The following is a 26,049-nucleotide window of genomic DNA, read 5'->3' on the forward strand; positions in this document are numbered from 1 at the left end:
TTCCAATATTTTTAGCCCCAAACATCAGCACAGCTTTTCCCTGGGCAAGACTTTTGAAGAGATGCTGGTTTGACAGAGAAGTCCCTTGAACTGTCTAAAAGAGCCTGTTTTACTTTTCTGACCTGTCCTAAGAAGCCTCAAAAAACACCTGACATGTATTGTGGGGTTTTTGGAAGGATTTTATACCTTTTAAAATGTACTTTTAACTCACCTGACGTTTTTAACCCTCTCCCAACTCTCCTTTCCTCCATGTCTCTCATGCACTAGTTTGCACTTTCTTATTTCTGCTTGGCTTTCCAGCCTCCCTCAGTCCTTGGATATTATTTTTCAGGCTTCTCAATTTACTCTCTTATTAATGTAGCATTCCCTCTCCCTCCCAGATGATTAATAAAGAGATTATATAAGGCTTGTGTGGCTTATATAGGCTTATATAAGGCTGATCCCTCTAGTATTCTTCTAGACAGCTCTCAGCTCCACACTTTGATGTTTGGCCTGTGCTTTGTTTGTATTTATTCTCCGTGTTTTTTTAGTCACCCTTCAATCTGGACCTGCTTAAATGGACTTTTAAGCAAAATTTGGTGGGAACATGGAGTCAGATGTTTTAGTCACATTATATCTGTGCCAAGCACGTGGAAGATTCTGTCATTTATAACAACAGAAGGAAGTGTACAGTTCACCAGCTTCCAACTCAGTATTTTGTTTGCTTTGGATTGCCCTTCAGAAAATCCTCACCTAGTTTTTCCAGCAGCAGGTTGAAATCTGGGGTTCTGAGCGTGTTCTCCAGTCCTGGCACAGCGTGGTGTGTTCTGCAGACTGACCTGGGTGATGACATTTGCACCGTGAAACCTCAGGAAACTCGGTTGTCTTTCACTCAGATAAAAATGATTCGGTTTTGGGAGGTTGTTTTTTTACAGTAGGCTTATGATTTTATTTTGGTTTTGTTGTTGTTGTTTTTTTTACTTTAGGGAAGTACAAAGTTGTGTTTTGGAGATTACATGTGAATAGAATAGAGGGTGGTGTTCCTGCATTGCACAGCCTGAACTGTGCTAAGCAGAGCTGCTTAGCTCTTGTGGGTTTTAAGTGGACAAAGATTTGATGTGGTGGCTTTCTGGTGGCACTGTGTCTCCTGAGCTGTGGCACTGCTGACGTGCAGCAGCTGGCCCTGCTTGTCTTACCCTGTGCCACAAGACAGATCTGTCACCCTTGGGCTGAGCTCTGGTCTTGTTGATGGAGACAGAAGAGCAGTAACGGGTGTGGAGCATCTCTCACTTCTCAAACAGTGTCTCCCACGTGCCCTGGGAATGAGGGACCATCCTGTGGCTTGCTTGGGTCTGAAGGAAGGTTCTTGGTGTCCAGAAGTCCCTTGGGGATGATAGCTGGGTAAAGAAACTGGAGTGGGTGGGTGGCTGTGAAGAGGGATATCGTGCAGGAAGAGCTGCATCTCCCAGCGGTTTGTCTGACATCCTTCCCCTGAGCGAGAGGGGCACAGGAGGAGAAACACGGTGTTCTGAGCCATCCTCCCCTCCCCAGGCTTGGTGTAACTGGGTGATACGACGGGGCAAGGTGGGTGGCAGCTGCTTTTAGAGCAGGGTTATGGTAAATCCGAGCCTGAGCCTTGCTGTTTTTCCTCTTCCAGAGGAGGTCATGCTGGCGGAGGAAGACAAGAACGCAGAAGAGAAATCTCCTCTGGACGGTAGGTCCCTTTGCTGTGCCGTTTTCCTCCTGTGATACGTGAGAGGTTCAGCTGCTGGACAGTGCCACGGCCTTCCACTGTGCCCAGGAGGGTGTGAGGAACACACTCCTGCATGCCCTTGGCAGAGATTGGGCTGCAGAGTCCCTTGGCCCGTATCGGGTGCGTTCGAGGTTGCAGGTGGATGATGAGCAGTTATGTGACACCGCCCTGGGGTGGGGATCTGCCCTTGGGGTCGGTCCCTACGCTGCCTGTGGGACCACAGGGACACCTGTCAGCCTGTCCCAGCGGGGCTGGCTGTGTCCCACCCCCAGGCCGTGGCGGGGATTAGGCTGCAGAGCGGATGCCAGAGGAGGAACGCGCTGACCAGGAGAAGGCAGGGCTCCAAACCGAGGTTTTCCAAACGGCTTTGACAAAGAGACTAAGACCCCTGTTAGCTGTAAGCAGTAAGACATAACAGGGTGTGGTGATCCTACCTTCCAACGTGTGACCCAGGCTGGAGGGACCGAGCTGAGCGAGGCCACAGGACCTGCCCTCCCTGTGCCTCCAAGAGCGATGAGCTCGTAGGACGCGCCAGCCAGTCAAAGTTCAGTTAAAGATTCTTCCCTCTCCCTTTTCTGACCATCTTTCGTCCTCCCATGTCTCCTCCTCCTCCTTTCCCCTCCCCCCTTCCCTTTTCCCCCCCTCTTTTTTTTTCTCCTCCCATTCACTGTCAGGGAGGGCCGCCTCGGAAGGGCCGATCCACCAAGGCACGGCACCGGCAGAGACTAGCAGCGGCAGCAGCTACAACAGTGAGTGGATTGCAAATCACCAGGGGCTCAGGCGGCACAGCGGGGCAGCCTCACCCCACAGCCCCCCGTGCCCAGGTCACCGGTGGCGTCTCCCGGGTGGTTTTGCACCCTTTGGCTCCGGCTCCTTTCGGGGCGGCAGGTGCCCGGCTGCTGGTCCGCCTTGGCCAGCCTGGTGACCTGCACCTGGGGAGCACTCGGGGATGGAAAGAGCTGGGGCTGCAGGAGGTCAGGGTTCGAGGTGTGCCTGGCCAGTCTTCGTGTGTGTGTGTGCGTCGTGTGCACTGGGGGAGTCCGTCCAGCACGTGGGTGCAGCTCTTAGCCCTGAGTGCCTGGAGGAGCAGCCTGGAAAGCTGAGTGGTGGAAGCAAACTAGAGGTGGGGACAAGGCAAGAACCAGGGATATTAAAGCTCCTTCTATCCTTCCAACCCTAAAAGAGCCCGACAACATTCCCAGCTTTGAAGCAACTGCTGGAGAAGCCCATATGTATGCTGGTAAATCCTCTTAGCCTCCAAAACTGTTGCATCCAGGGTGCCTGTAGAGATGGCACACTGCTAAACACAAGTAGGAGTTATCTGGGGGAGAAGATAAAGAAGCTGTTCAATTCATGCCAGGGAGTGTTGTAAAATTTTACTCCCAGTGCAGGTTACGTTCCAGTGCTGGGCGTTGCCCTGGACATGCTGGAGTGTGCTGGGACAGATGGAGCCTGCAGGACCCAAAAGCTGGTATTGCTGGGACTGAGGATTCAGCCTAGAGCTGGGTGGGGAAGAAAGGAGCAGAAGTGCTTATTTGCCAAAAAAACCCCTCTGGATCCAGATCACAGGCTCAGAGCATCCTCTTCTCCTCAAGCCTCTCCAAACCCGGGTGATGCTCTGGGTGTTTGGAAGCGACCAAAGAACCAACACTTGCCTAGGCCGTGGAGGAAGCAGCACATCCACTTCTCTGTCAGGGAAATCTGTGTGTAGAGCGAGGGGATCTTCTCTAGGAGACTCCAGTGGCTCAGAGTGTGTGGGTTTGCTGTGTGTGCCTTCTGACCAGTCTGTATCACCACACCGTGGGGTGTCTTACTGCTGCTAGAAAACGGTGCTTAGTTACTGTATGTCTTGAACCTGTTACCAAACTGTATCAACGTTATCTTTTTCTGCCAGTTCTCGAGGTTCTGCAGGTAGGTGGTCATGGGACCGGCGTCCTCACTGTTCCTGCCTCACCCCTCGTGCACTGGGTGGACAGTGCAGAGCTCTCTGAGCCTTTGAGGCCACCGGCCTCTTTCCCTGTCGGAATAAAACGCTGTAGGGATGTTTGCCCTCCCCACAGAAGATGCTGCTGGAAGAAATGTGTTTTCAAAGAATTACAGCAGCCCCAGAGGGAAGGGATTGTACACTGGGTGCTATTAAGAAGAGGCTGCTCCCTGATTTGTGGCCGTTGCTTTGCACTGAGCATTTCTGCTCCTCCAGGCGCTGCTCGGTGCTTAAACCCGGCCCCGTAAATGCTGACTCCTTAATGGTGCCCACTGTAAACAGCATTAATGGCTTTAATGGATGGAAGCACTCATCTCCTAACCCACTGGGGCTCACAAAGATCCAGTGACCCAGCCCAGCCTTTCTGCTGTGCTAAAAGCTCCAGCAGCTGCAGTGACTCCCCCACCCTCCTGCATCTGCTGGGGGAAGCGTGAGCACTCAGCCCATTCCTGGCAAACCTTCAAAGTCTGGAAGGTCAAACAGCTGAAGGGCCCTGACACTGAAGCCCTGCAAGGTTGTAGGTTGTCCGATTCGCTCGGGCTTGCCCTTGTGTGAGAGCTCTAAGCTGGCATTGGGAAGGAAATGCTGGCCCTGGAGAGTGAAGGGAGGGGGAGAGAGAATCCACTCTGCATCCTCACAGGGCATTTTCTCTTTAATTTGCACACAGTGTTGAAAAGAGCCGCAATAAAGAAGAGCAAAAACGACCTGATTCATGCAGAAGAAGGTGAGGACCATTTCACAGACATTTGCTCCGTTGGTGAGTACTGGCTTCGCATTCCCTCAGGTTCAGATCTCCACCCAAACCTGTCCATGTCACGTTTCCTCTGAGGGGCTCCTTTGCTCCAGAAGCTGCAGTTTCAAGAAGGAGAACCCCCCCCTCGACTCCCCAAAGCAAAGGGCTGCGTGGCTTCACCCTCTGCCCTGCTCTGCCCGGCTCAGCTCTTGCATGCTGCACCTTTCCAAGAGCCCTGCCCGGCGCTGGGAGAATCCCTGCTGTGCTGCCCATCCCGGGATTCTGCTTGGAGCTCGCTTGTTCATGCTAATGAACCCCAAATCTGCCAAAGGACGCTGCTGAGGCTCTTTGTTGGAGGAACTGGACACAGTCCCGTCTGCCACTGATGCACAGGGGTGGGTTTGTGACCTTTGCTGTGTGAGTTACTACTGGGAAACGCTGGGCAGTGGCCCCAGTTCCCTCATTCTCACCTTAGGAGAAGATCTTAAAGCAATTCTCTGCATTTTTCAAGCCAGATATGGAATTACACACCAGTGTGCACCCAATCACCCCCACAACTCCAGTGCATCCTGCCCTGTGGGGCATCTGGGGTCTTCAGCTCTGCAGACCAGGACATGGCCAGGCTAGGGAGGTGCTGCCTGTCCTGCAGTTCCCAGAGCTAATTTCCCCCGAGACACGGCCAGGTGGAGAGGCAGGAGGCAGGTCTGGGGCTGGCAGGGCTTGGCAGGCTCAGGGAGCTGTTTGGACACCAGCACAAACACCTCTCAGCCGTGGGCTGCTCCTCCCTGGCTGGGGACACATCTTCCTGCCTGCTCTGCACTCGGGTATTTTGCTTCTCCCCGGCCCTGTTGTTGGAGTCTGGACATGGGTTTGCTGCTGGAGCAGCAGATGTTCTCATTATCTTCCAAAGAAATATCCTGGCAGCCCAGTTACCACGAAGCAGCAAATCCTGGGTGCACAAGAGCAGCAGCAGCACAAACAGCACATTTGGGAGTGCGTGCCTGTGGAGTTCTGAAAGCACGAGCACCACAACTGCCCTTGGGGAAGTTGGCATTAAGGTTTTAAGGGATCAGAGCTGCTGCTGCTGGGATTCTTTATTTTTTTTACCCCTTTAAACCAAGACCTGGTTGCAGGAATTGAATGTTGCTCGGCATGTTCCTGACACCATCACCCACAGTCCCCCAGGCTGCAGGTTTTGTGCCTAAACTGCTGACACTTCTTCGAGGGGTTTGTCGCTGAAAGAGGGCAAAAATGCAGCAACTGTGTGCATTTTTGGCTTGGTTTGTGTTTTTTTCCCCCTGGATCCCTGCATGGATAACAAGGAACGGTCATTTTTGGCACAGTTGGTGGTGGTTGCAATAATTATGAGCTCGTTGCTTTGCCATCCAAGCCCCTCCAGGCTCTGGGCACCCGTGCCACTCAGAACAGATCTTGGGATTCAGGCATTTCAGGTGGCAACGGATGACGGAGCATCTGGGCTCGTGAATAATCTGCTGCAGAGCTGGGAACTGTCTCGGGAGCATATGGCAGGGAAAATAACAGCAGTGCTTCCCCCACTTGGGAAAAGTGGTTTTGATTTTGATTCACGGAACGAGACAGAGAAGGAGAGATGGATGAAGCAGCTCCTGAAGAGGCTGAGGCTCTGCAGAACATAAACAATCCTGTCACGTGGGCAATTATGCATAAAGAAAATGTTTTTGAGCAAAAGGGGTTTTTTGGCTGGTTTTCTGCAATGTCTTCTGGTGGCAGCAGAAGGAGGGTGGAAGAATGAACAGCATTGATCCTGAGTGCCAGGGGAAGGTGCAGACCAGGGGTGAGAGGCCTTGACAGGGCTCTCTCAGCCCCCTGGCTGAACATGCTGCACTTTAATTCCAACACAAGGACCTCAATGAGCCTCATAATTGCATTATAAAGCTCTGTAGTGCTAAACACTTCCCAGTGTGTTCTCTGGAGCTGTTCTTAGCATTTGCTCTTTTCTTTCCTCCCAACTCTCAGCCTCTCATTCCACACTAATAAGTGTGCAGCTGCTCTCTCTGCCTTCCCACCTTCCACGCTGTCCCAGACACAGGACACTTGTCTTGATTCCCAGACAGCAAAGCCCAGAGAAGTGGATATTTTCTATGTTAGATCAGCTTAAATACAAACTGGTTTTCTTCTCTGAAAGATCAGTTAGAGGAGATGGGACTATTCCCTTGCAAATCTGGGAGTACAGAGTGGCTTGAAAATCTGAGAGCTCTTCACCTGCTGAACAGTGCAGCCTAAATCCCAAACTGTAGCTCTTTTTGTCGTCTTAAAGCAATGGAGGAGCACTGTGATTTATTTTTTAAACTGCCAAAGGCAAGATTAGCAAACAGAACAGCACACCAAGCTTTTCTGCAAGGAGCTTTTGTGTTGGTGGATGGCCAGAAACGGGACATGGAGTGGAGAGCTCGTGTTCCACTGGGGAGACATCCCACTCCTGTGGAGCTGTGGGGCTTGGAGAACCCACTGCTGTCACATCTGGATGCTTCATCCTTTCCATGAGTGTTGTGTTTGATGCTGTTGCAGCACGAAACAGGGTGAGATTCCCACCCCTTCCAAGTGCTGGAATGTAGGTGCTCACACCCAAAGATTTGGCTGCTGCAGCCAGAACACTTTGTTCCTGTAACTCAGCCATCTCCATGTCAATCATCTGCCCTCACACTGCCTGGTCCAAGGCAGGACCATGTGTGTCCTGCTCAGCCCTACCTGCTGGGATGCTCCATCCCAAGATGGGGAAGGGCAGTAGTGTATTATCCTGCCACAAATCATCTTGAAACAAGGTCCTGAGGGCCAGCACAGCGTGACACAAGTAGTGGACAGCAACAATCATGATTTTCCCTGCTTGCAACAGCATCTGTGGCTGCTGCAGAGGAACCCCAATGGCTCCATGTGTTTATTCCTAACCTGTGCTGATCTGTCCTGCCTCAGCACTGGCCAGAGGTTGCCTTTTCATCCTTCATTAGACCAGCAGAAAGAGTTTCTTCCCTCAGCTTCCTATTGTTCAAACATTTGACTCCTTTCCAGGGTTTCAGACCGGAGTGGAAGTGCATCTGATTTAGGCAGAATTGGTACAAATGAGTAGCTGCACCCAAAATCTGATGCAGGGAGGCAGATCGAGGCCCCTGCTCAGGAAATACAAGGAGTGGGAGAGTGAAATAAGGAGACTTCATTCCATTCAGCAGAAAGGGCTGGTCCTTGGAGCAGGGGAAATAGGGACCAGCTCTCCTTCTGCCATCTCCCAGCCCCACGAGGATGTGCTCCACCCCATGGGCAGAACCACCACTGTGCCCTGGTGCTTCCCCTGTCCTTCCAGCCCAAGTGATGAGTTTGACTGGGACAACCAGGATTGCTCCAAAGGTTTGGAAGCCCAGTTTCTTTAGGTGGAGGAGCTGGGCATTGATTCATTGACTCATGAAGCTTTAAAACCCCAACCTTCATATCCCTCATGGCGCCATCACAAGCCAGATGCCCTCGCTCAGCCCGTGGCCAGCGCGCCCAGCTTTCTGCTCAGCCGTGTTCCTGGCGCTTGGCAGAGGCTCTGCGTGCCCAGGAGATGCCCTCCAGCCTTTTGCCTGCCAGGGTGGGGTGTGGTGACTCCTCTCTCTGTCCCAGGGTCTCCTTTTGCCCGCGCCAGCTTGAAGAGTGGGAAGAACGAGAGCTCGTCCTACTTCAGGAGGAAAGAGAAGATGTTCCGGTTCTTCATCCGCCGCATGGTGAAGGCTCAGAGCTTCTACTGGATTGTCCTGTGTGTGGTGGCCCTCAACACCCTCTGTGTGGCCATGGTGCACTATGACCAGCCGGAGAAGCTCACCACTGCTCTCTGTGAGTACTGGAAACTCCACCTTTCCCCCGAGGGAAATCCACGTTGTTGGTCACTCAGCGCTGCTTTCGCACCCCCTGGGTGTGAGCTCTGGGGGTTCAGCTTCCCACGTGTCACCTCAGCACAGGCTCAGAAACGCTTTAGTCAGTAATTCATAAGTCACAGAATCATGGAATGGTTTGGGTTGGGAGGGAACTTAAAGCTCATCTCATTCCAACCCATGGGCAGGGACACCTTCCACCAGCCCAGGTTGCTCCAAGCCCCGTCCAACCTGGTCTTGGACACTTCCAGGGATGGGGCAGCCACAGCTTTTCTGGGAAACCTGTGCCAGGGCCTCCCCACGCTCATAGGGAAGAATTCATTCCCAATATCTCATCTAACCTTGCCCTCTGTCAGTTTGAAGCCATTCCCTGTGTCCTGTCCCTCCAGGACCTTGTAAATTGTCTCTCTCCAGGTTTCTTTAGGCTTCCTTCAGGTCCTGGAAAGCCACAAATAGGTCACCCCAAATCTTCTCTTCTCCAGCCTGAACAATCCCAGTTCTCTTTCAAATCGCATTTCCAGTCATTCAGTCACACAATTCAGAAGAATTCCCCCAGGACAGGGTGTTGGTTTGAGATGGGAATGATATCCCAAAGGTTATTTCAAACTTCCAGTTCAACCAGATATAAATCCTGCAGGAAGAAGGATTTGTTCTGGATCAGACAGAAAGCAGGGGGAGTGATGCTCTGCCTGGGGAAAGGCAGGTTGCTCTGCCCAACCTGTGTCTGCCCAGAGAACTGCAAATCGGTGCCACTTCCATCTGCACCCAGGGGTGGCTCCTGCTGGGGACACAAAGCTCTGAGAGCTCTTTTATCTCAGCGTCACGTGGGAGATAAAAACCTCTGTCTGTGCTGATGGAACCCCACACGAATTCCCCACGCTTTAGTGATCACTGGCACTGTCTTTAAAAGGTTACAACTTTACAGAAGATCCTTTTTGGTTGTGTGCCCTCCTCACTGACGGGCTGTGATTAGTGGGAGGGATGTCACGGTGCCCTCTGTGAAAATCCGTGATGGAAATAACACCAGAGAGAAAATTACACTCTATTTGTGCTCAAGCTTTTATTTTCGCCCGTGGTCACCTGCCAGTTCGGTTCAGATGGTTTTAGAAGTGCTTTTGAAATGTGATTTTTGTCTCATGATGAATAATAAATAAATAAAGGAGGTTTTCTGCCCTCACAGCCTTTACACCTCACAGTGTCTCCCCGGGGTCACAGACTGGCTCACAAAACCTGTTTTAAAGAAATGTAGAAGGTGGGGGGACGGAGCTTTTTGTGTATTTTAATAAAGGTTGTAGGCTATGACTCCTTGAAAACTTAAACCCTAAAATGAAAACCTAAAAACTCCTGGCAAACTTGTAGAAATTCCCTGGGAAAGGACACGGTGACACTGCAAGTGGGACACTGCAAATTCCCCCTTCTGAAGGGAAGGGATGGGGAGTTCATTTCTGGAAGTCAGGGCCTTTTGTTTGGCCACTTCTGCCTCTGTAAAATGGTCAGGACCAAATCTTTTTGTTCAACGCTTGATATTGAGATGGGACCAGATCAGAATTGGTGAAGTAAAACTTCTGAAAGAAGAGAACAGAAGACTAGGAAAAAAAACCCCCAAATAATTCAAACACTCTGATCATTTCAGCTTAGATCTTTAAAGATACTTATCTGCCTAATTTTCCTTGATTTCTATATAAATTAGAGACTTAATTATTTCTTACCTCAGATCCTCAGGTCTTACCTTATTACAAGGAAGCAAACTTTTGAAGTTTTTTTTTCTTAATAGACCCAAAAGGTCAGGAATACCAACTGCTCTGACATCAAAAATGTCCTTATTAATATTTGTTGAAATATTTAATACCATCAGGTAAATGGAGCTATAATGAGAGATGCATAAGAAGGACAGGAACTTCTTTCAAGTCTGGGTTTGGCTTTTTTTTTTTTTTGGGCAAAATTTAGACTGAAAAGAGAGACAGACTATCCAGAGAAGTCAGTCTTGCTTATTCATTACCTAAATTTACAGAGGAATTAATAAGCTAGATTGGCAGAGTAATTAGAAATGTGAGGATTAGGATTTCCTCTTGAATTAGGACTAAATGTCTAGGAAAAAACCCACACTTGAAGTCTTTCAACTCCAAAAAGAAGGCTTCAGATTTACAAGACTCAGTTTTGGGAGCACCTCATGCAGTAACTTTTCTAAGAGAACACAAAGAAATCCATGAGCCAGCAAATTCCACTCCATGTTCCTGGGAGAGCTGGAAGGGAGGTTTCTGTCTGTTAGAATTAAAGAGGCACCTCCAGGTGGGAAACTTATCTGGGACAGAGGCTACAAATTAGGCTTCTAACATTCCTCAGCTAAGACAAAGAAACAGGGAAGGTTGAAATGATGTTGTGCCTGCAATCAGGGATTGGGGTGGATGCATTTTTTGGGAGCTCTGTGTCCATAACACCCAGTAATGTCAATTTGTTTCAGAAACATTTGGGGAGCAAACTTTAATTTCTTGGTGTTAGAGGATCACTGAGCTGAGAGTGAGGGATCCCATGACCTTATATTTAATGGAAGAGTCAGGAAATCCCAAAAGAAATGTGGGATTTCTCAGGAGTTAAATTCTCAGCATCCTCTCAGCTAGAGGTGCTTCCTGTGGCTTGTCTTTGCATCGCTGTGAGATGATTTCCTTGTAAGACCTGAGTGTCCCTTGTCAATAACGAAACACCTGGATGGGTGTTTCCCAAATCAATCCCTTAAATTCACTAACAGAAAGATGAATGGCTGCAAATAAACAGTGATGGAAACAGCACTGGAACTGGGGAGGGGCAGCACAGAGTTGGGTCACAGACAAAACCAGAATATCCAAGGAATCAGAGGGTTTGTGGATGTTCCTGGACAGGTTTAAGTATTAAAGAGGTCTTTAAATAGGGTGGTACAAGATTAGTCGCTGTGACACAGATAATAAAGGCCAGAGATCCAAGAATGGTTTGGGTTGGAAAGAAACTTAAAGCCCATCCAGTTCCACCCCCTGCCATGGGCAGGGACACCTTCCACCAGCCCAGGGTGCTCCAACCTGGCCTTGGACACTTGCAGGGATGGGGCAGCCACAGCTTCTCTGGGCAACCTGCGCCAGGGCCTGCCCACCCTCTGATTAAACAATCTTTTCTTAACATCTAATCTAAACCTCTCCACAAATGGCCCTCCTGGAAATCCTAACACACACTAGATAATTTTGGTTTGCTGTGGATTTTTTGTTTGTTTGGGATATTTTTTTTTTGCTTGTTTGGATTTTGTTTTGTTTGTTTTTGGTTTTTTTTTTTTAAGATAAGTTTTCTCCAAGATGAAGCAGAGACACCGTGGGCTCATTCTGGGGAGGATTGTCCTTGGTCTGCCTTATCCATAATGTCTTTGTATTAGTAATGACTTGTAGCTTTCTATCCTGTTTCCTGAGGGAAAGTTTTCACAGCACCATCTTTGCTGTTCAGCTCACCTTTAATACTGAACTCAGGGAATATTTTATGCTTTCAGGTGTGTGGGACTTTGCTGGTTGTTTTGGTCAGACTGGACTTGGCTCCTCTGTCTCTCCTACTGGAATAACTCTACAACACACACATTTTGAAGGAGCCCAGCTGGGGTTTAGCCCTCAAGGAATTCTCCTTGAAAACCCAAGATTTATGCTCAGATCGTTAGATACCAGCAGAACAAGATAGCACAAAACCAGGGGATTTAAACAGCTCCTGGAATACTTGGCAAAATCCTTTAACTGTAAGAGTGACAGAGTTTAAAAATGGCTTTAAAGTTAATCCATGAGGAGAAAACTTCACTACAGAGGAGCAGGACTTGGCTGGTCTGGTGTAGAGCAAGGGAAGGACAAATTCTAATTGTGTTATTTGATGGAAGGTGCTTGGAAATGAACTGATGAGGCTTTTTGTGAAGTGCAGCAGCGGGAGGGGAGCGTGGTAAAGTCTGGGAGGATCCTCTAAATCCTGAAACTCTACCCAGGCACCTCTAATTCAATTATACCTGTCCCTCTGGGGAAAAGTTTAATTACATTACAAATTAATTTTACTTAAGGAACGGTTGGTAAAAGCCTCTGGGTCTGCATTGATTTATTTTTCCCTTGGTCTTTTCTTTTAACTTTTCTGTTTTGAATTGTTCTGATTAGCTTTCCCTGCTTGATATTCCACATCACTACAAGTGCTTTGGAAAAAGAGCTGTAAGGAGCTTCAGAGAGAGGCTTGGGATTTCTTTGGTCTGACTGAAAGGGCTGATGAGAAATCCTTTGAATTCTTGTGGTGTGATGGATAATAGGACATACTTTATGCCTTGTAATTATCCCCAGATTTGATCAGAGATTTTCCTTCTCTTGACTGGAAGGACTCCAGTGCCAACCAGGAATTCTCTCCTACTGCACATGGACACTGCTCACTGAAACAGGGACCTTTGGTTAAATAAGCTGAAGCTCCCTGCAAAACTAAATTTTCATGCAGCCACCCATGATTATCACCCAGAGTGTCTCTTTTCCAGTAAACACAATATTTGCAAACACTTTTTTAGCCATTATGGCCTGAGAATGCCTTCCCTTCCCATGCAAGGCTGAACCATTTCTTTGGGGCAATTAGGCCTTTTTTGATGCCTTTCATAGAGCAACTCTCTCCTTTTTTTTTCCTCCAACTAAAACTGCAGGGATCCTTAACTGGCTCCTAATTTATGGCTGTATAAAACCAAAATCCAGAGTGTCTCTTTTCTGATAAACACAATATTTGCAAATACTTTTTTAACCATCACTGGCCTGGGAACAAAACTTCGTGTTTGGGGCAGTTGAGCCTTTTTTGATGCTGTGGTTGCCTTTGAAGTAGGTGACCAGCTCCCTCTGGATATCAGTATGGAGAAATGGCAAGGAAAAGGCTTTCTGGAGCATATTTATTTGTGTCTGCTGAACATTTCACATCTGCTTGGTGAAAGAGGAGGGAGTTGTGCTTTGAGGTTCTCCTGGCTGGTTTAACATGTGAGGAGGGTGAGGAGAGGAAACCAAAGTGTCAGGCTCAGCACCTGCTTCTAATGACACTGGACTTGGAGATGGGGCAGAAATGGAATTAATCCCTGGGTGATGGACAAAAAAGAGCTGGGAACTGTCGAATTCAAACACGTGGGGTGATGGGATGCAATGTGTGCTGGCCTTTGCCAATAGCACCCATCTGAAACGAAATTAGTATTTCCATCAAACTTTTTCTCCTTAAATCACATCACAAAATGCTTCTGCTTAAGGCAGATTCGATTACACGTGGGGTCTGAATACCAGGAGGTCCAAACAACAAAATTGCATTTTCAATTACATAGGCAGGGCCATCTCAGGAGGAACTGTGTGTCTGATCCTTCTGCTGCAGCAGCTGATTCACTGAGTCAGTCCCTTCTGCCCGAGGAGTTCTCTGTGTCTGTATTTTCCTTGCCTTCATCCCTTCTCCTCACTGGGCTGTGATTTGTAGCATCTGGTGCCTGCTGGGATGCAGCTCCTGCTGCCAGTTCTGAGCTCTGATCCTGATGGATTCATCAGCTGTGAAACCACGAGCAGGGCTCTTTCAAGAGCAGCAGAAGGAAGATGCTTTTTTCAATGTTCTGAGTTTTAAATATTTCCCATTGTTTTTATTTCTTTTTTTTTTTTTTTAATATAATCAAATATTTCTTGGTTCTGTTTTGCTTAGAAAGGCCTTTTTCCAGTTCTTTTCTCCTGTGATAGTCTGGTTTTGCACGTGTGTTTTCAGGATGTGCCAGGCTGATGATGGAACACTGCACTTGCTGATACCTGGTTTTATTCAGCCTTCTGCTGGATGGGTGACTGAACATTAATCCTTGTTTCCTTTATCCTTTCGAAACGATGATAATTGTCTTGGCAAAGTGCACTGGGATATGTTGGTGAAAATTACAGTTAAAAAACACTTACAAAGATTTTTTTTTTTAATTGGAGGAATATGGGGTGTCCCTGGCATGTAACTCTGAGAGGTGAGTTTGCTGGACAGAGAAAAGGGTAAAAATGTCCTGCCAGACTGAGCTGGGACACAGGTGGAGGCTGAGCTTTGCTCTCTGTAGGATCTACAACCTCTCCCTGTGATTTTTTGTCAGCTAATTAAACACGGCCACCAACTTCAAAGCATTGGTTTGATACCAATCCTTGGGACAGGGAGACTTCCCATGGAAGTCATTCCCATGACACCATTTGGCTTGCTGAGCTCTGCTGAGTGTGAAACCAAAGTCCCTCTCCAGCTCTCCTGGAGCCCCTTTAGGCCCTGGAAGGGGCTCTCAGGTGTCCCTGGAGCCTTCTCTTCTCCAGGTGAACCCCCCCAGCACTCCCAGCTTGGCTCCAGAGGGTCTCCAGCCCTTGGAGCATCTCTGTGGCCATCTCTGGACTTGCTCCAACAGCTCCATATCCTCCTGATGTTGGCCCCCAGAGCTGGAGGCAGCTCTGCAGGAGGGGTCTCACCTGAGCAGAGAGATGGATATTTTGGATTGCCAGCATAACTATGGAAAATTCAGATCTCCTGCTTTGTCATCTTACTCCTCCAGTGTGAACACACTGCCCTTAGATTCTCCTTTAATGACATTGCTCCTGCTTTCAAGGAGAGGAGGTGGCACAGAACAATTTCTACTCTCCTGGTGTTTCCTCCCCTTGTGCAAATGTTGGCAGAAGTGTCCTTGCAGTCTCCTCACTAAGGTGTTAATAAAACCTTTCTCCTGTAATTAAAGCTTCCTGGATTTCAGTTCCCTTTACGCCCATGATATTCTAGGACTGTCTTTCATTTAAGATTTAACCCCCCCCATTTTTTTTTGGTTGCTAATTGAAGGTGTATTTTCCAAGCAATTCCATCTTGTCTTTATCATTCTTGGAACTGTAAAACTGAAATTCCAGGAAACTTTGCTGCTCCAACATCCCAGAGCCTCCTGTGCTGAACTAAGAGAGGTGATTGATCTCCACCCACCCTTTGAGGTTTGATTCTTTTCCTCATCTCTTCTCCAGAGAGAGAGCTTTGCCTTATTCTCTTGGCTTTGTTTTGGTAGTGGAGGTGTTTTTTGCCCTTTTTTTTTCGTTTGTTTTTAACATTTTATTCTTGCTGTTGCTAATTGGCCTCCAGATCCAAACTTAAAATGCCAAAGGTGGTATTTTCTGTAGCTTCTGTAGTCCTGAAAACATCAGCTAGAAACTGAAGTCTCCAGCCCTCTGTTTCATCACAGGTGATAAATTTTCCCATCAAAAGCTTCACAGCCTATTTGCCTGTGATATGTGAAGCCAAAGGAAACAGAGCTTGCTCTTCCACAGTTATAGGGCTATAAAGGCATAATAAAAATAAATGTGGTAACAGTAGACACAACACCTCTGAATATGAGCCCTCAGAGTCAGCAGTTCTGTTGGGTAGGGAGGTATTTTTATCAGCAGAGGATGTTACAGAAACTCAACACCCCACCCCCCAAAAGTGTCCATCTCTTGTGAGTACAGAAGGCCCAAACATACCACTGCAAAATGTGATCTGTGCAATTAGATTAGACCTTTAGAAACAGTAGATCCAGAGGTTTCCTTTGAAATTCCTTTATAAAAGCAATGAGAATATTATTTAATGCCATCCCACAGCACAGCTCACGTACACACAGAAATTACAGTGATGAACTCTCCTCTGGGTCTTGTTTGCCACTGCAGAGGGATTTTCTTCTGCCAGGAGTCGCTCTGGGTTGTGCAAAAATACCATTGTTCCCCACCTGAAGAGATCTCTGCCCACCAAGGTCTCATGGACTAATTTAACCTCTTTTTCCCCTTTTCCAGATTTTGCAGAGTTTGTTTTCCTGGGGCTGTTCCTTACTGAGATGTCTTTGAAGATGTATGGGCTGGGGCCAAGGAACTACTTCCACTCTTCCTTCAACTGCTTTGACTTTGGGGTGAGTAAGATGAATCACAGGATGGTTTGGGTTGGAAGGGACCTTAAAATCACCTCATTCCAACCCCCTGCCATGGGCAGGGACATCTTCCACCAGCCCAGGTTGCTCCAAGCCCCATCCAGCCTGGCCTTGGACACTTCCAGGGATGGGGCAGCCACAGCTTCTCTGGGCACCCTGTGCCAGGGCCTGCCCACCCTCACAGGGAAGAATTTCTTCCCTCTCTCTAATCTAAGCATGAAACCATTCCCCCTTGTCCTGGCACTCCACGTCCTTGAAAAAAGTCCCTGTGTGGCTCTCCTGTCATCCAGCAGGTTGGGTATTCAAGGGTGGGTGTGGCAATCCACGGGAAACGCTGCCGGGAGTGTTTCTCCTGCGGGGAGCAGTCGTTGTGTAAATTAACTGCGGTGAAACACATTAAGCTTCCCCTACTTATCATCCTTTTTGAAGCAAAGTGACAGCTGGGGATTTCATTTCCTCGGCAAACTCCGGGGTGTTCGAAGGCTCTGATTGCCGGGAGATTCTCCCTCCCATTTAAATGAGGTGATTGAAAGACAAAAAGAAAAAAACCCAACAAACTCCATCCCCACACATCTTCCTGCTCATCTCCTCTGTCATCCCTTTAATGGCCTTTACCTCAAGACACACAGGCAGCACTTTGCAGTGCCCAGAAGGAGAAGAGTAAACACATGATTTGTGTCAGGAAGGCAATAACTCACAGCCAGAAGTCCAGGCTCAAACTACAGCTCTGAAGTGTGAATAGCGGGGCTGCTTTTGGCTCCATCTAACAAAGAACATGGCACGAGGATGGTAATTTATTCATTAAAAGCTATTAGGCTGTAATCTGTCCTCACAGAGGATAACTTGGCTTCTCTTATCTGCAGCGTGGGCAGAGCAGGATTCGGGCTGGGAGGTTTCTGTAACAAAGCAGATACGAAGCTTTTGATACAGCCAGGGGCAAGGGGAGAATGGTTCAGGTCACTGTGCACGTCATCCAGCCCTCCTCTCTAAGATTCAGTCTGCTGGTTCTGGTCTTTGTCTGCCAAAACGCTGGGAGTGATTCCTCTCCCCCGCGGAGCAAAACTCCCACGAGGCAGGAGGGATTCTCACCTTCAGTAAGTAACCTCTCCTCAACCCAAGGCTACAAGTGGAGCCAGTTTAGTCTCTTCTTAAGGGCTGGAAAGCTCAGAGTCAACTGGCTTTGAGATGAGACCACAGCCCCAGGGGTTTCACGAGGCTGCCCCACGTGTGGGGGTCTCCTCAGGACATCGGGATGTGTAGGTGCCTCTCCCTGCCTGCCCAACCCAAGGGATAATGCTCAGACCCCAAACTTTCACCAGAGACACCAGAGCACAAAGAGTCCCTTAAGGGTGTCGCTGCCTCGTTTAAATTCCCAAGTTGCAGGCACTGGGTTGATGACTTTCACCGATGGATTAGGTGAGCTCCAAGCTGGCTGCAAGCTTCCTTGGATCCCTTGTATTCCAGGATGCTCCTTCCACAACAAGACCTTGCACCTGGCAGTCAGGGACAGGCGATTTAGTGGCTTGCACTCAGCCAAAGACAAACCCACCAGTGTCTCTTTGTGTCACACTGGGGCTTGTGCAGCACTGGCAGTGAGCTTTGTGAGTGTTTTCCCAGGAGGTTGAAGCTGTTGATCTGTTTCTAATTCTTCCTCTTTCGGAGAATCCACAGGGATCCTACTTCTGTCTGTGTTTGTTCCTCCTCACCCACCTTCCAGCCCCCAGGATTAATTCAGTGCCCTCACCCCCCCGGAACATCACACAGATCTGTAGCCAGTTTAGTCTGACAAACCATCAGGATGAAACCACTCAAATGTAAACAGTGAGAGGACAAATCAGAGCAACATCAGCCTTGGGAGTAACAGTCCAGAGGGGTCTCATGTGAAACAGGCTCCCAGGAGGCCCTGCTGGGATGCCAGGAAAATTAATTACCAGCCTAACATGTGGAAGGTCTAAGGGAAGGGGTTTTGCTGATTCACGAGGGATTCCCAAGAGTGAGAAGCTGTGGGAGAGAAGTTTTAGCTCCTTCTTTTTCAGATGGGAGAAAAGGGCTGAGCAGCTGCTGCCTCTCTGCATTTTCTCGAAGCTCAGGGTGCAGCGATTCTTTCAGGCATCACAGCCAGCCCTGGCTCCCCGTTAACATTCCCTCCCCCTGCCCAAACCAGCTGCTCGCTGCCTTCTGCTGAGCGTGTTTATGGTGTGTTTTGCCCCAAGTGGGGAGCAGGGGCAGCGGGAGCTCTGAAAGGCTGGGTTAATGTGAGCAATAACAGCAATTGGCAGTGAAAGGCCTGTTTTATCTTATTAACTGTGCAGCAACCTGGGTGGAGATAATTGCCCTTTTCCAGCTGTGCTTAACCCATTGCTGCTTTGTCCTTCTGGTAAGGAAGGATTTCTCAGAAGGTTTTTTTTTTCTTCCTCGATGCTTCAGGTTAATTCCCTGCCGTGCTTAAACCCACCAGCCCAAACAAAACAGAACTTAAAAAAAATCCACCTTGATTTTGGGACAACTTTTTTCAGTGCCCTGAGGCAGCCGATTGGATGTGTGTGCTGGAGGCTTTGCTGGCTCTCAGAACAGCAATTGCTTTAATTGCTCTCCTAAACTGCTCTCAGTTGCCAGAAGTTTCTGGTGGATCTCACCCAGAGCTTCACTGTTCTGCTGCAGGTGAAGATTTTTAGTCCTCCTGATGGGCAGGGAAGGATGGGGCAGTGCCCCTCTGGATCTCTGTACAGACCCCCTGGTTGGGGTGGGAAAACGAAGAGTTGGCATTTGCAGCTGAGTCAGTGTTAAAAAAATGCAATAATAAAGCAATGTCATTCAATAAAGGTTATTTTAAGGTAGTTTGATTGCTGGAGAAGAAAGCAACAAGTTTCCTAAGTGTTGCAAAGGAGCTCACAGTGTGTTCTGCTCCTGGGTATTGCCCTTTTTCAGTCTGGACTGCAGAAATTTGGGATAAGGGTTTCCAGTGCTCTTGGTTAATTTATGATTTTCCTGAAGTTTTCCTAAGAAAACCATCACAGCCTGAGCTCTGAGCCCTGGGCTTTCCTCAAAGAAATAAGCAGAAGTTTTGCCTTGTGTATATTAAAAAACAACCCTCTTCTTGCAGGTCATCGTGGGAAGTATATTTGAAGTTATTTGGGCTGCAGTGAAACCAGGAACATCATTTGGCATCAGTGTATTGAGGGCACTTCGACTGCTGAGGATTTTCAAAGTAACAAAGTAAGTCCAGCTCTCTTTTCACTCTCACAGCAGACTTTTAGCACCACGTGCAATCTGGATTACCAGCCCCACAGCAAGGAGGAGTGTGCTTTTTGTTTATATTTTTATGTATTTTTGTATATTTCTATTTATAAACAATAAAATAAAATAATTACCAGAAGCTGGAGGAAAAAAAACAACAAAGCAATGCCCCAAACCCCTGGTTTTGCTGGCACAAAAGCCCTGTCTGTCCTGACATCCCATTAGGAGGGTCCTGATGGAAACTGCAGATGCAGAATTGCCCATTTCCTAGGCTGGGCAGTGGGGGTTCCTGGCAGCTGGAAATTTGGGGAGTTCCTGAGCCTGTGTTTGCATCCACAAAGATTTTTAACAGCCCTTTTCCCCCCAGCCTCCTGTACAGGCTTTTCTGCCCTTGGGCAGAGGGTTCCACAGGGCTGCAGGAAAATACCCTTTTTTTTTTCCTTTGTTTCTAAGCTGGTTTAAAACAAAAATCTCATTCTGTTACCCCTTAGCTTTTGTGGTAAAAAAACCAAATTTCTCAATGAGTTTTTAAGTCCCATCAACTGCTCCCTGTCCTCATCTGCTGCTCCTGAAGTATTTGGGCACTGAAAAACCATTTACCCTGGATATTGCTGGCTGCTAAATCCTGGTGCCTGAGCCCCTGTGCTGACACAAATAAGCAGAGTTTTGCTGCTGCCTGTGCTGTGTCTGCTCTGGGCACGTCTGGGAGGCTGAGTTTTCCCTGGAGTTGTGTTGCCACAGCTTTTCCCGTTGTTTTCGTGCTCCTGCCTCACGTTAATGTGCTCTGGCATCAGCAAACAGCTCCTGTGCCATTTAGAAACCCATCTAGAGCCATTTCTGCAGGGTTTTGAGACTGTGCTGTGCAAATTGATGACATATTTAGGTGCTCCTGTTGTTGTTTTCCACCGTTGCCTCCTCAGCTCTCCCTTCTTTCCATCACCCTCTTAATATTCCTTGGCTTGAAGTAGCAGAAGGAGGAATAAGAACTGCCAAAAATACCCCTCATACACAACTGCCTTAAATAAATAAGGCCCAGGTGATGGCATTTGAACAGAACAATAATTGGAAGTCACCAGGTACTTTGGAAGCTGTTCAAAGGCCCAGGTTTTGTTGGCACTGGGGGGTTTGCTGATTTATATCTTCAGATCCCAGGTTTGTGGGTGATAGGGTGTCATCTGTTGTATTCTGGGAAAAAGGGGGTGGAAACAGGAAGTTCTGTGATTGTCTGGTAGAAGAGGTGGGTACCTGCACCAAAAATGTCCCTGCAGTTTACCTTTGTACTAATCTCATGCATGGAAAGCTCCTGGTTCTGTGGGAAATACAGAGCAATTTACCATCAGCGGATAATTTTATCCCAAGCTAACTGAGATTTACTGTGTCTGGCTGTGTGTTGTGCTTTTACAAAATTTTTGGTCATTTTTGGAAGTTAAAATCTTATTTTTTGTGGTGAGTTTTGACTGTTCCTTTTAGGCAGCAGGATGAAGGCATGAATCCCAAGAACTCTTTAGGTTGAAAAAGACCTTTAAGACCTTCAAGAGCCTCGAATTCAACCGTTCCCCCAGCACTGCCAAGGCCACCACTAACCCCTGTCCCCAAGGGCCACATCCACGTGGCTTTTAAGTCCCTGCAGGGATGGGGACTCCACCACTGCCCTGGGCAGCTGTGGCAGGGCTGGACAAGCCTTTCAGTGAAAAACTTTTCCCTGATAACCCTCCCAGCACAGTTTGAAGCTGTTTCCTCTCGTCCTGTTGCTCATTTCTTGGGAGAAGAGATTTAACTTCACAAACCAAGCCCAGGGCTCCCCCTTGCTCAGGACATTGTCACCCCCCTGATCCTGATGTTCCCTTGACCTGATCATGTGGAATTTTCACCTGACATGACAGGAATGTGCTCACTGCGTGATCAGCAGCCACATCCCTGCAGCTCCCACGGGATGATCCCGGTGTTTGATCCTCTCATGACTCACAAGAGCCACTGAAATGCTGTTACCAGGCACAGATTCTGCTCACACTCTCTCATTACAGTCTTTGCTGTGAGAACACCCTGACCCTCAGTAGTTTTCTGTCTCCTTTTTCCACCTCTTCTGCAGGAATTTGTCTCTGAAACTCTCTGCCCTGGTTTATTTTCCCCTCTGTGTTCAGCAGAAGCCAACTGCAGTCCCAGAATCACAGAATATTCTCATTTGGAAGGGACCCCCAAGGATCTCTTGGCCCCAAAAAGGCTTTGAACCTGACCTTGGTGTTCTCAGAACCAGGTTTTAATCAACAGAGCTAAACTCAGCCCTCCTGCTTTGAATAATCAGTGGGATGAGAGCTTTTGATTCCCACGATCCAAATCAGTGTGGCCATGGGCAGCAAGAGTTAAAAAGTGAAATTCCAGCCAGCCTGAAAGGTGCCAGCAGGATCCACCAGGAGGGGATACAGACTGAGAGGGGCTAAAATTCAACCAGGAGGATGAGGGCAAAACAGCTTCATGTGCTTGTCTTTGCCATGGCAGGGCTGAACAGGGACTGGCACCTGCAGAAATGCAGCTCCTTATGGAAGTCAGTTTTCTTGGAATGGGAGTGTAAGATCCTACTTCTCCTGGGATGGATGTGGCTGTTCCCCAGCCCAGAGGAACGTGAGGTGGTTCTTGTTCCTCCCAGCTACACCTGGGGGAAGGAAGAGGGGGGAAAACAAAGACAAAGGAAAGGGGGTGGTGACTCAAGCTCTGAGCTTCTCTCCCCATCAGCAGATCTGACAAATCCATGGGCTTCCTTCTGCTGGGGACCCACAGCCACACTGTAGGAATGAGCTCAGGCTGTGGATCCATCCCCAAACTGCAGCAGGAGGATGCTCAGGGCAGGGATTCAGCTCTGCAGAGCAGCTCCCAGCACCAGGCAGTGGAAATGAGAGAAGCCACTGGAGAAAAAGAGGGAAAAGTTCCCCCCCCACGGCCTCAGACTCCCAACTTGGAGCAGAGGACACATGAAATGGCTCTAAATCCCTCCTTTCCCGCTGCCTGTTCCGACCCCGTTGTTCCACAGGAACCTGGGTCCAAAAGGAGCTTGTCAAAGAGCTTCATAGTTCTTTCTTTCTGCATTTCCTGACTCATTAGTTTTCCTGATATAAACCTCCCTGCCTGTTCTCAGCAGGGCAGTGAAGCCAGGAAAGAGCCGTTTCCGAGCACCCTTCCCAGCTCACCATCCCTCGACGTTCCTGCCTGGGGATGTGCCAGGAGCTGTCTCGGAGCACAGGGGAGACAAAAACAAACCATCTGCAGTATTGTGGCTTGGATGTGTCAGTCAGGATTCAGGCTGAGCCATTCCCTCTTGCCACCTTGGGATTATCACCCTGGATTTGTTCTCCTCCTCCAAGGCTCTGTCCTGGACACCTGTGTGTGTGTGAAACTCCTACAGGAATGTTTAGAGATGTGGGAATTTAAATCCACTGGTTGATCCCGGTGTTGGATGGGTTGGAAGGACACACCACAAAGATGTCCTGGTGGGAATGATCTGTTTATTCCTGATTTGTGTGTTATGGAGAGCTGGATTCGCTGTTCCCATCTTCAGTGTCACCTTTTGACACCCCTGCTGATTCGGGGCATTTTAATTCTCATCTGGCTGCTGTGCTGGGTGAGAAGATGCCAAAAGGTCAAAATCTATCCCAGGAAAGGGGTTTCTGAGGAACTAATCCAAACATTCACCACACAGACTGCTCTGTGTGGGTGCACACACCCCCAGTGACCATCTCTGCCCTCGGGATGCTCCAACAGATGTTGCCACTCTGTGAGCTGTGTTTTCCAACAGTAGAAGGGAGTTTAAAGATGCTGATGTTCCTTGTCACTCTCCTCCTTTTTTATAATAAGAAAATCATAGAATCAGGTTGGAAAAGACCTTCAAGATCATCAAGTCTAGCTGTTGACCAGCACTGCCAAGGCCACCACTCTGCCTTGTCCCCAAGTGCCACATCCATAGGGCTTTAAATCCCTCCAGGGATGGGGACTCCACCATTACCCTGGGCAGCTCATTCCAGTGCCTGACCACCCTTTTGGTGAAGAAATGCTTCCTAACATCCAACCTAAACCTCCCCTGGGCCACTTGAGGCCATTTCCTTTTGTCCTGTCACTTGGCAGATAATTCATATTAATTTCTCACCAAAGGCTCTTCCCCCACTCAAGTTCTCTCTTGGCTGCTCTGATCTCCAACACAGGTACTGGAATTCCCTGAGGAATCTGGTGGTCTCCTTGCTGAACTCCATGAAGTCCATCATCAGTTTGCTTTTCCTGCTGTTCCTGTTCATCGTGGTGTTTGCTTTGCTGGGGATGCAGCTCTTTGGAGGACAGTAAGTCGAATTATTCATCCTGGGGCCGCAGGGCTGGAAGGGTCACATCCTGCTGCCCTCTCAGACTTCCTGGGCTGCTGAGAAATTTATAGGAAAATAATTCCTTTTCCAGCATTTCACTTGGAGCTGAACTCTTTCCTAAGAAAGAACAACCCTAATCCAAAGCCCCTTTGTCATCCCACAGTCCCCACATACACCCAGAATGAAACAGGCCTGGGGAAAGCATCACTTTTTATTAAGGGAAAGGCAAATTCTTTCTCTGATATCCAGGGTGACAATGTATTTATTCACTTGGAATATTTTTCTGCTGGAAAACATGGTTCTGTTGGATCTGATTATCCTCATTAGAAATGCCACTTGTGGTGAATTCTGCAGCACGAAATATCACAGTATTATCATTTCAATTCCAGCATCAATTCTGAAATGAAATAACACGGGTTTATTTGGTCTTTTATTTTTCTTTTTTTTTTTTCCCCCCTCAGTCAATTGCAATATTAAAAAGAAATTATCTGCTAAGAGAGTAATTTCAGTTTGGGCTTTTGCAGCGGAGGATGAGAACTCCTTGGAACGGTTTGTTCAGCAAAAATCGCTTGAGATTTGGATTGTTCATTTTAATTGTGGCTGCAAATGAATTTCGAAGCATCACAATTTTCTCTGGGAATGAGATTGAGTTCCTGCTGAATGGTTCTGTTGAGCATCCTCCGAGAGACACCGTGTTCTCCCCGCTGTGCTGGCCTGGGGTGTTGTCTCCAGGTGGAACAAATGCTGCTCCCTGACTTGGTTTATGGGGTGTTCCAGGGGATTGGGAGATGTCTGGGAGCTGCTTGGCCCTCACTGCTCTGCTTTTTATTGCTTCCTTCCCTCCAGGTTCAATTTCCAAGATGAAACTCCCACCACCAATTTCGACACCTTCCCCGCTGCCATCCTCACAGTATTCCAGGTAAAGCCACACCTTGGCCTGGGGGAGGGTTAGAAGAGAAATTCCTGGGCATCTCTTCTTGCTTATGGAAGGCAAAAAGGTCCTCAAAAATCTGTGCAACTTAGAGAAAAAGTCCTTCCTTTTCACATGTTTCGCTTCGCTGATCAATCAACCCATCATTTAAAAAAAATCAAATTAAAAATCAATGCTACGGAATGAAGGAAAACCAGAACAAAAGATTTTTTTGGCCAGGAAGAAAATAAAATTAAAAAAAAAAAATCGATAAACCAGATATTTCTGTGCTGTTCCCAAAGTCTGTGGGTGCCCAGGCTGTTGTCTCCCAGCCCTGGGATGGCAGCTGTGGCTCGTGGAATGTCCTGTCCACGATCCTGGAGCGAGCCAGTGGCTTGACCTGCTTCACTTGTGCCATAATTGAATGAGCAGAGAGAGAGGCCTGAGGGAGCTGCAGGCAGCAGGGAAATAAGGCAGCATTTTGCACAGTAATAACTGCAGAGAAGTTAATGCTGGGTGAGAATTGCCTTCCATGAGAGAGAGGCACCGGCCTGGGGCGGGTTGGGGAGATGGGAGGAGGAACTCGCAGCTCTGGGAGATGCTTGGGTTTAAAAGGCTAATTTTGAAGCTGTTTTCTTTGTATCTTTTTTTTTAAAACAATTAATTCAGGTGTCTCAGTAAAAGCTGGGGCTGCTGCTCCGTGTGCAGGTGACCCTCCCAGGTCTGTGGAACCCACCCAGCATTTATAACCTTGTCCCACACGAATTCTTGGCGTGGGCTCGAGCTGAGGCTTCACCTCTGATCCCAACTTTCACACAGCTCAGCAAGGCTTAACTTATGTATTTTGTATTTCAGTGCCATGGTCCAAAAAGGGCAAAAAACTGAGGGGACTGATGACAATTTTTTTATTATTTTTGATTAATACAGCAAAATTATTATTTTAATTATTATTATTAATTTTATATAACTTGATTCTTATTATAAGTATATACCACACACAGTGTATTAAATTTATATATATTATATAATATATAAAACATACATTATTAATAACCATTGCATTAATTATATAATATTATATGATAATGAAACAATAGCAATAATTTTATTTTGATATTATTTGATTAGTATAATGATAATTATATTAGCTTGCATAGAATTATATTGCTATATTAATAGTTATTATGTAATATACAATTATATACTATATATTATAAGAATATTTATTATATCAATTAGATATTATTATACTATAACAATAGCATTATTAATTATATAGTACATACAATAAATACAATAATATAATTTTAA

General features: G+C 47.6%; 1 protein-coding gene across 13 annotated transcripts in view; it reads left to right on the top strand.

The window, feature by feature from the left end:
- CACNA1B (calcium voltage-gated channel subunit alpha1 B) overlaps positions 1 to 26,049 on the top strand; it is a 283,230-nt gene that overhangs the window by 142,208 nt on the left and 114,973 nt on the right. For 6 of the 13 annotated variants that reach the window (XM_050319737.1, XM_050319741.1, XM_050319736.1 and 3 more), the window contains exons 9-16: positions 1,637 to 1,693; positions 2,407 to 2,481; positions 4,384 to 4,473; positions 8,083 to 8,292; positions 16,118 to 16,230; positions 19,352 to 19,464; positions 23,676 to 23,807; positions 24,675 to 24,747. In XM_050319737.1, the coding sequence (XP_050175694.1) occupies positions 1,637 to 1,693; positions 2,407 to 2,481; positions 4,384 to 4,473; positions 8,083 to 8,292; positions 16,118 to 16,230; positions 19,352 to 19,464; positions 23,676 to 23,807; positions 24,675 to 24,747 (863 nt within the window). The remainder of the gene's footprint in view (positions 1 to 1,636; positions 1,694 to 2,406; positions 2,482 to 4,383; positions 4,474 to 8,082; positions 8,293 to 16,117; positions 16,231 to 19,351; positions 19,465 to 23,675; positions 23,808 to 24,674; positions 24,748 to 26,049) is intronic. The other 7 variants (XM_050319739.1, XM_050319747.1, XM_050319743.1 and 4 more) reach the window with 3 other exon arrangements.

Source organism: Myiozetetes cayanensis, unplaced genomic scaffold (genome assembly GCF_022539395.1).
Source record: "Myiozetetes cayanensis isolate MyiCay16 unplaced genomic scaffold, myiCay2020 scf23, whole genome shotgun sequence".
Classification (NCBI taxonomy): domain Eukaryota; kingdom Metazoa; phylum Chordata; class Aves; order Passeriformes; family Tyrannidae; genus Myiozetetes; species Myiozetetes cayanensis.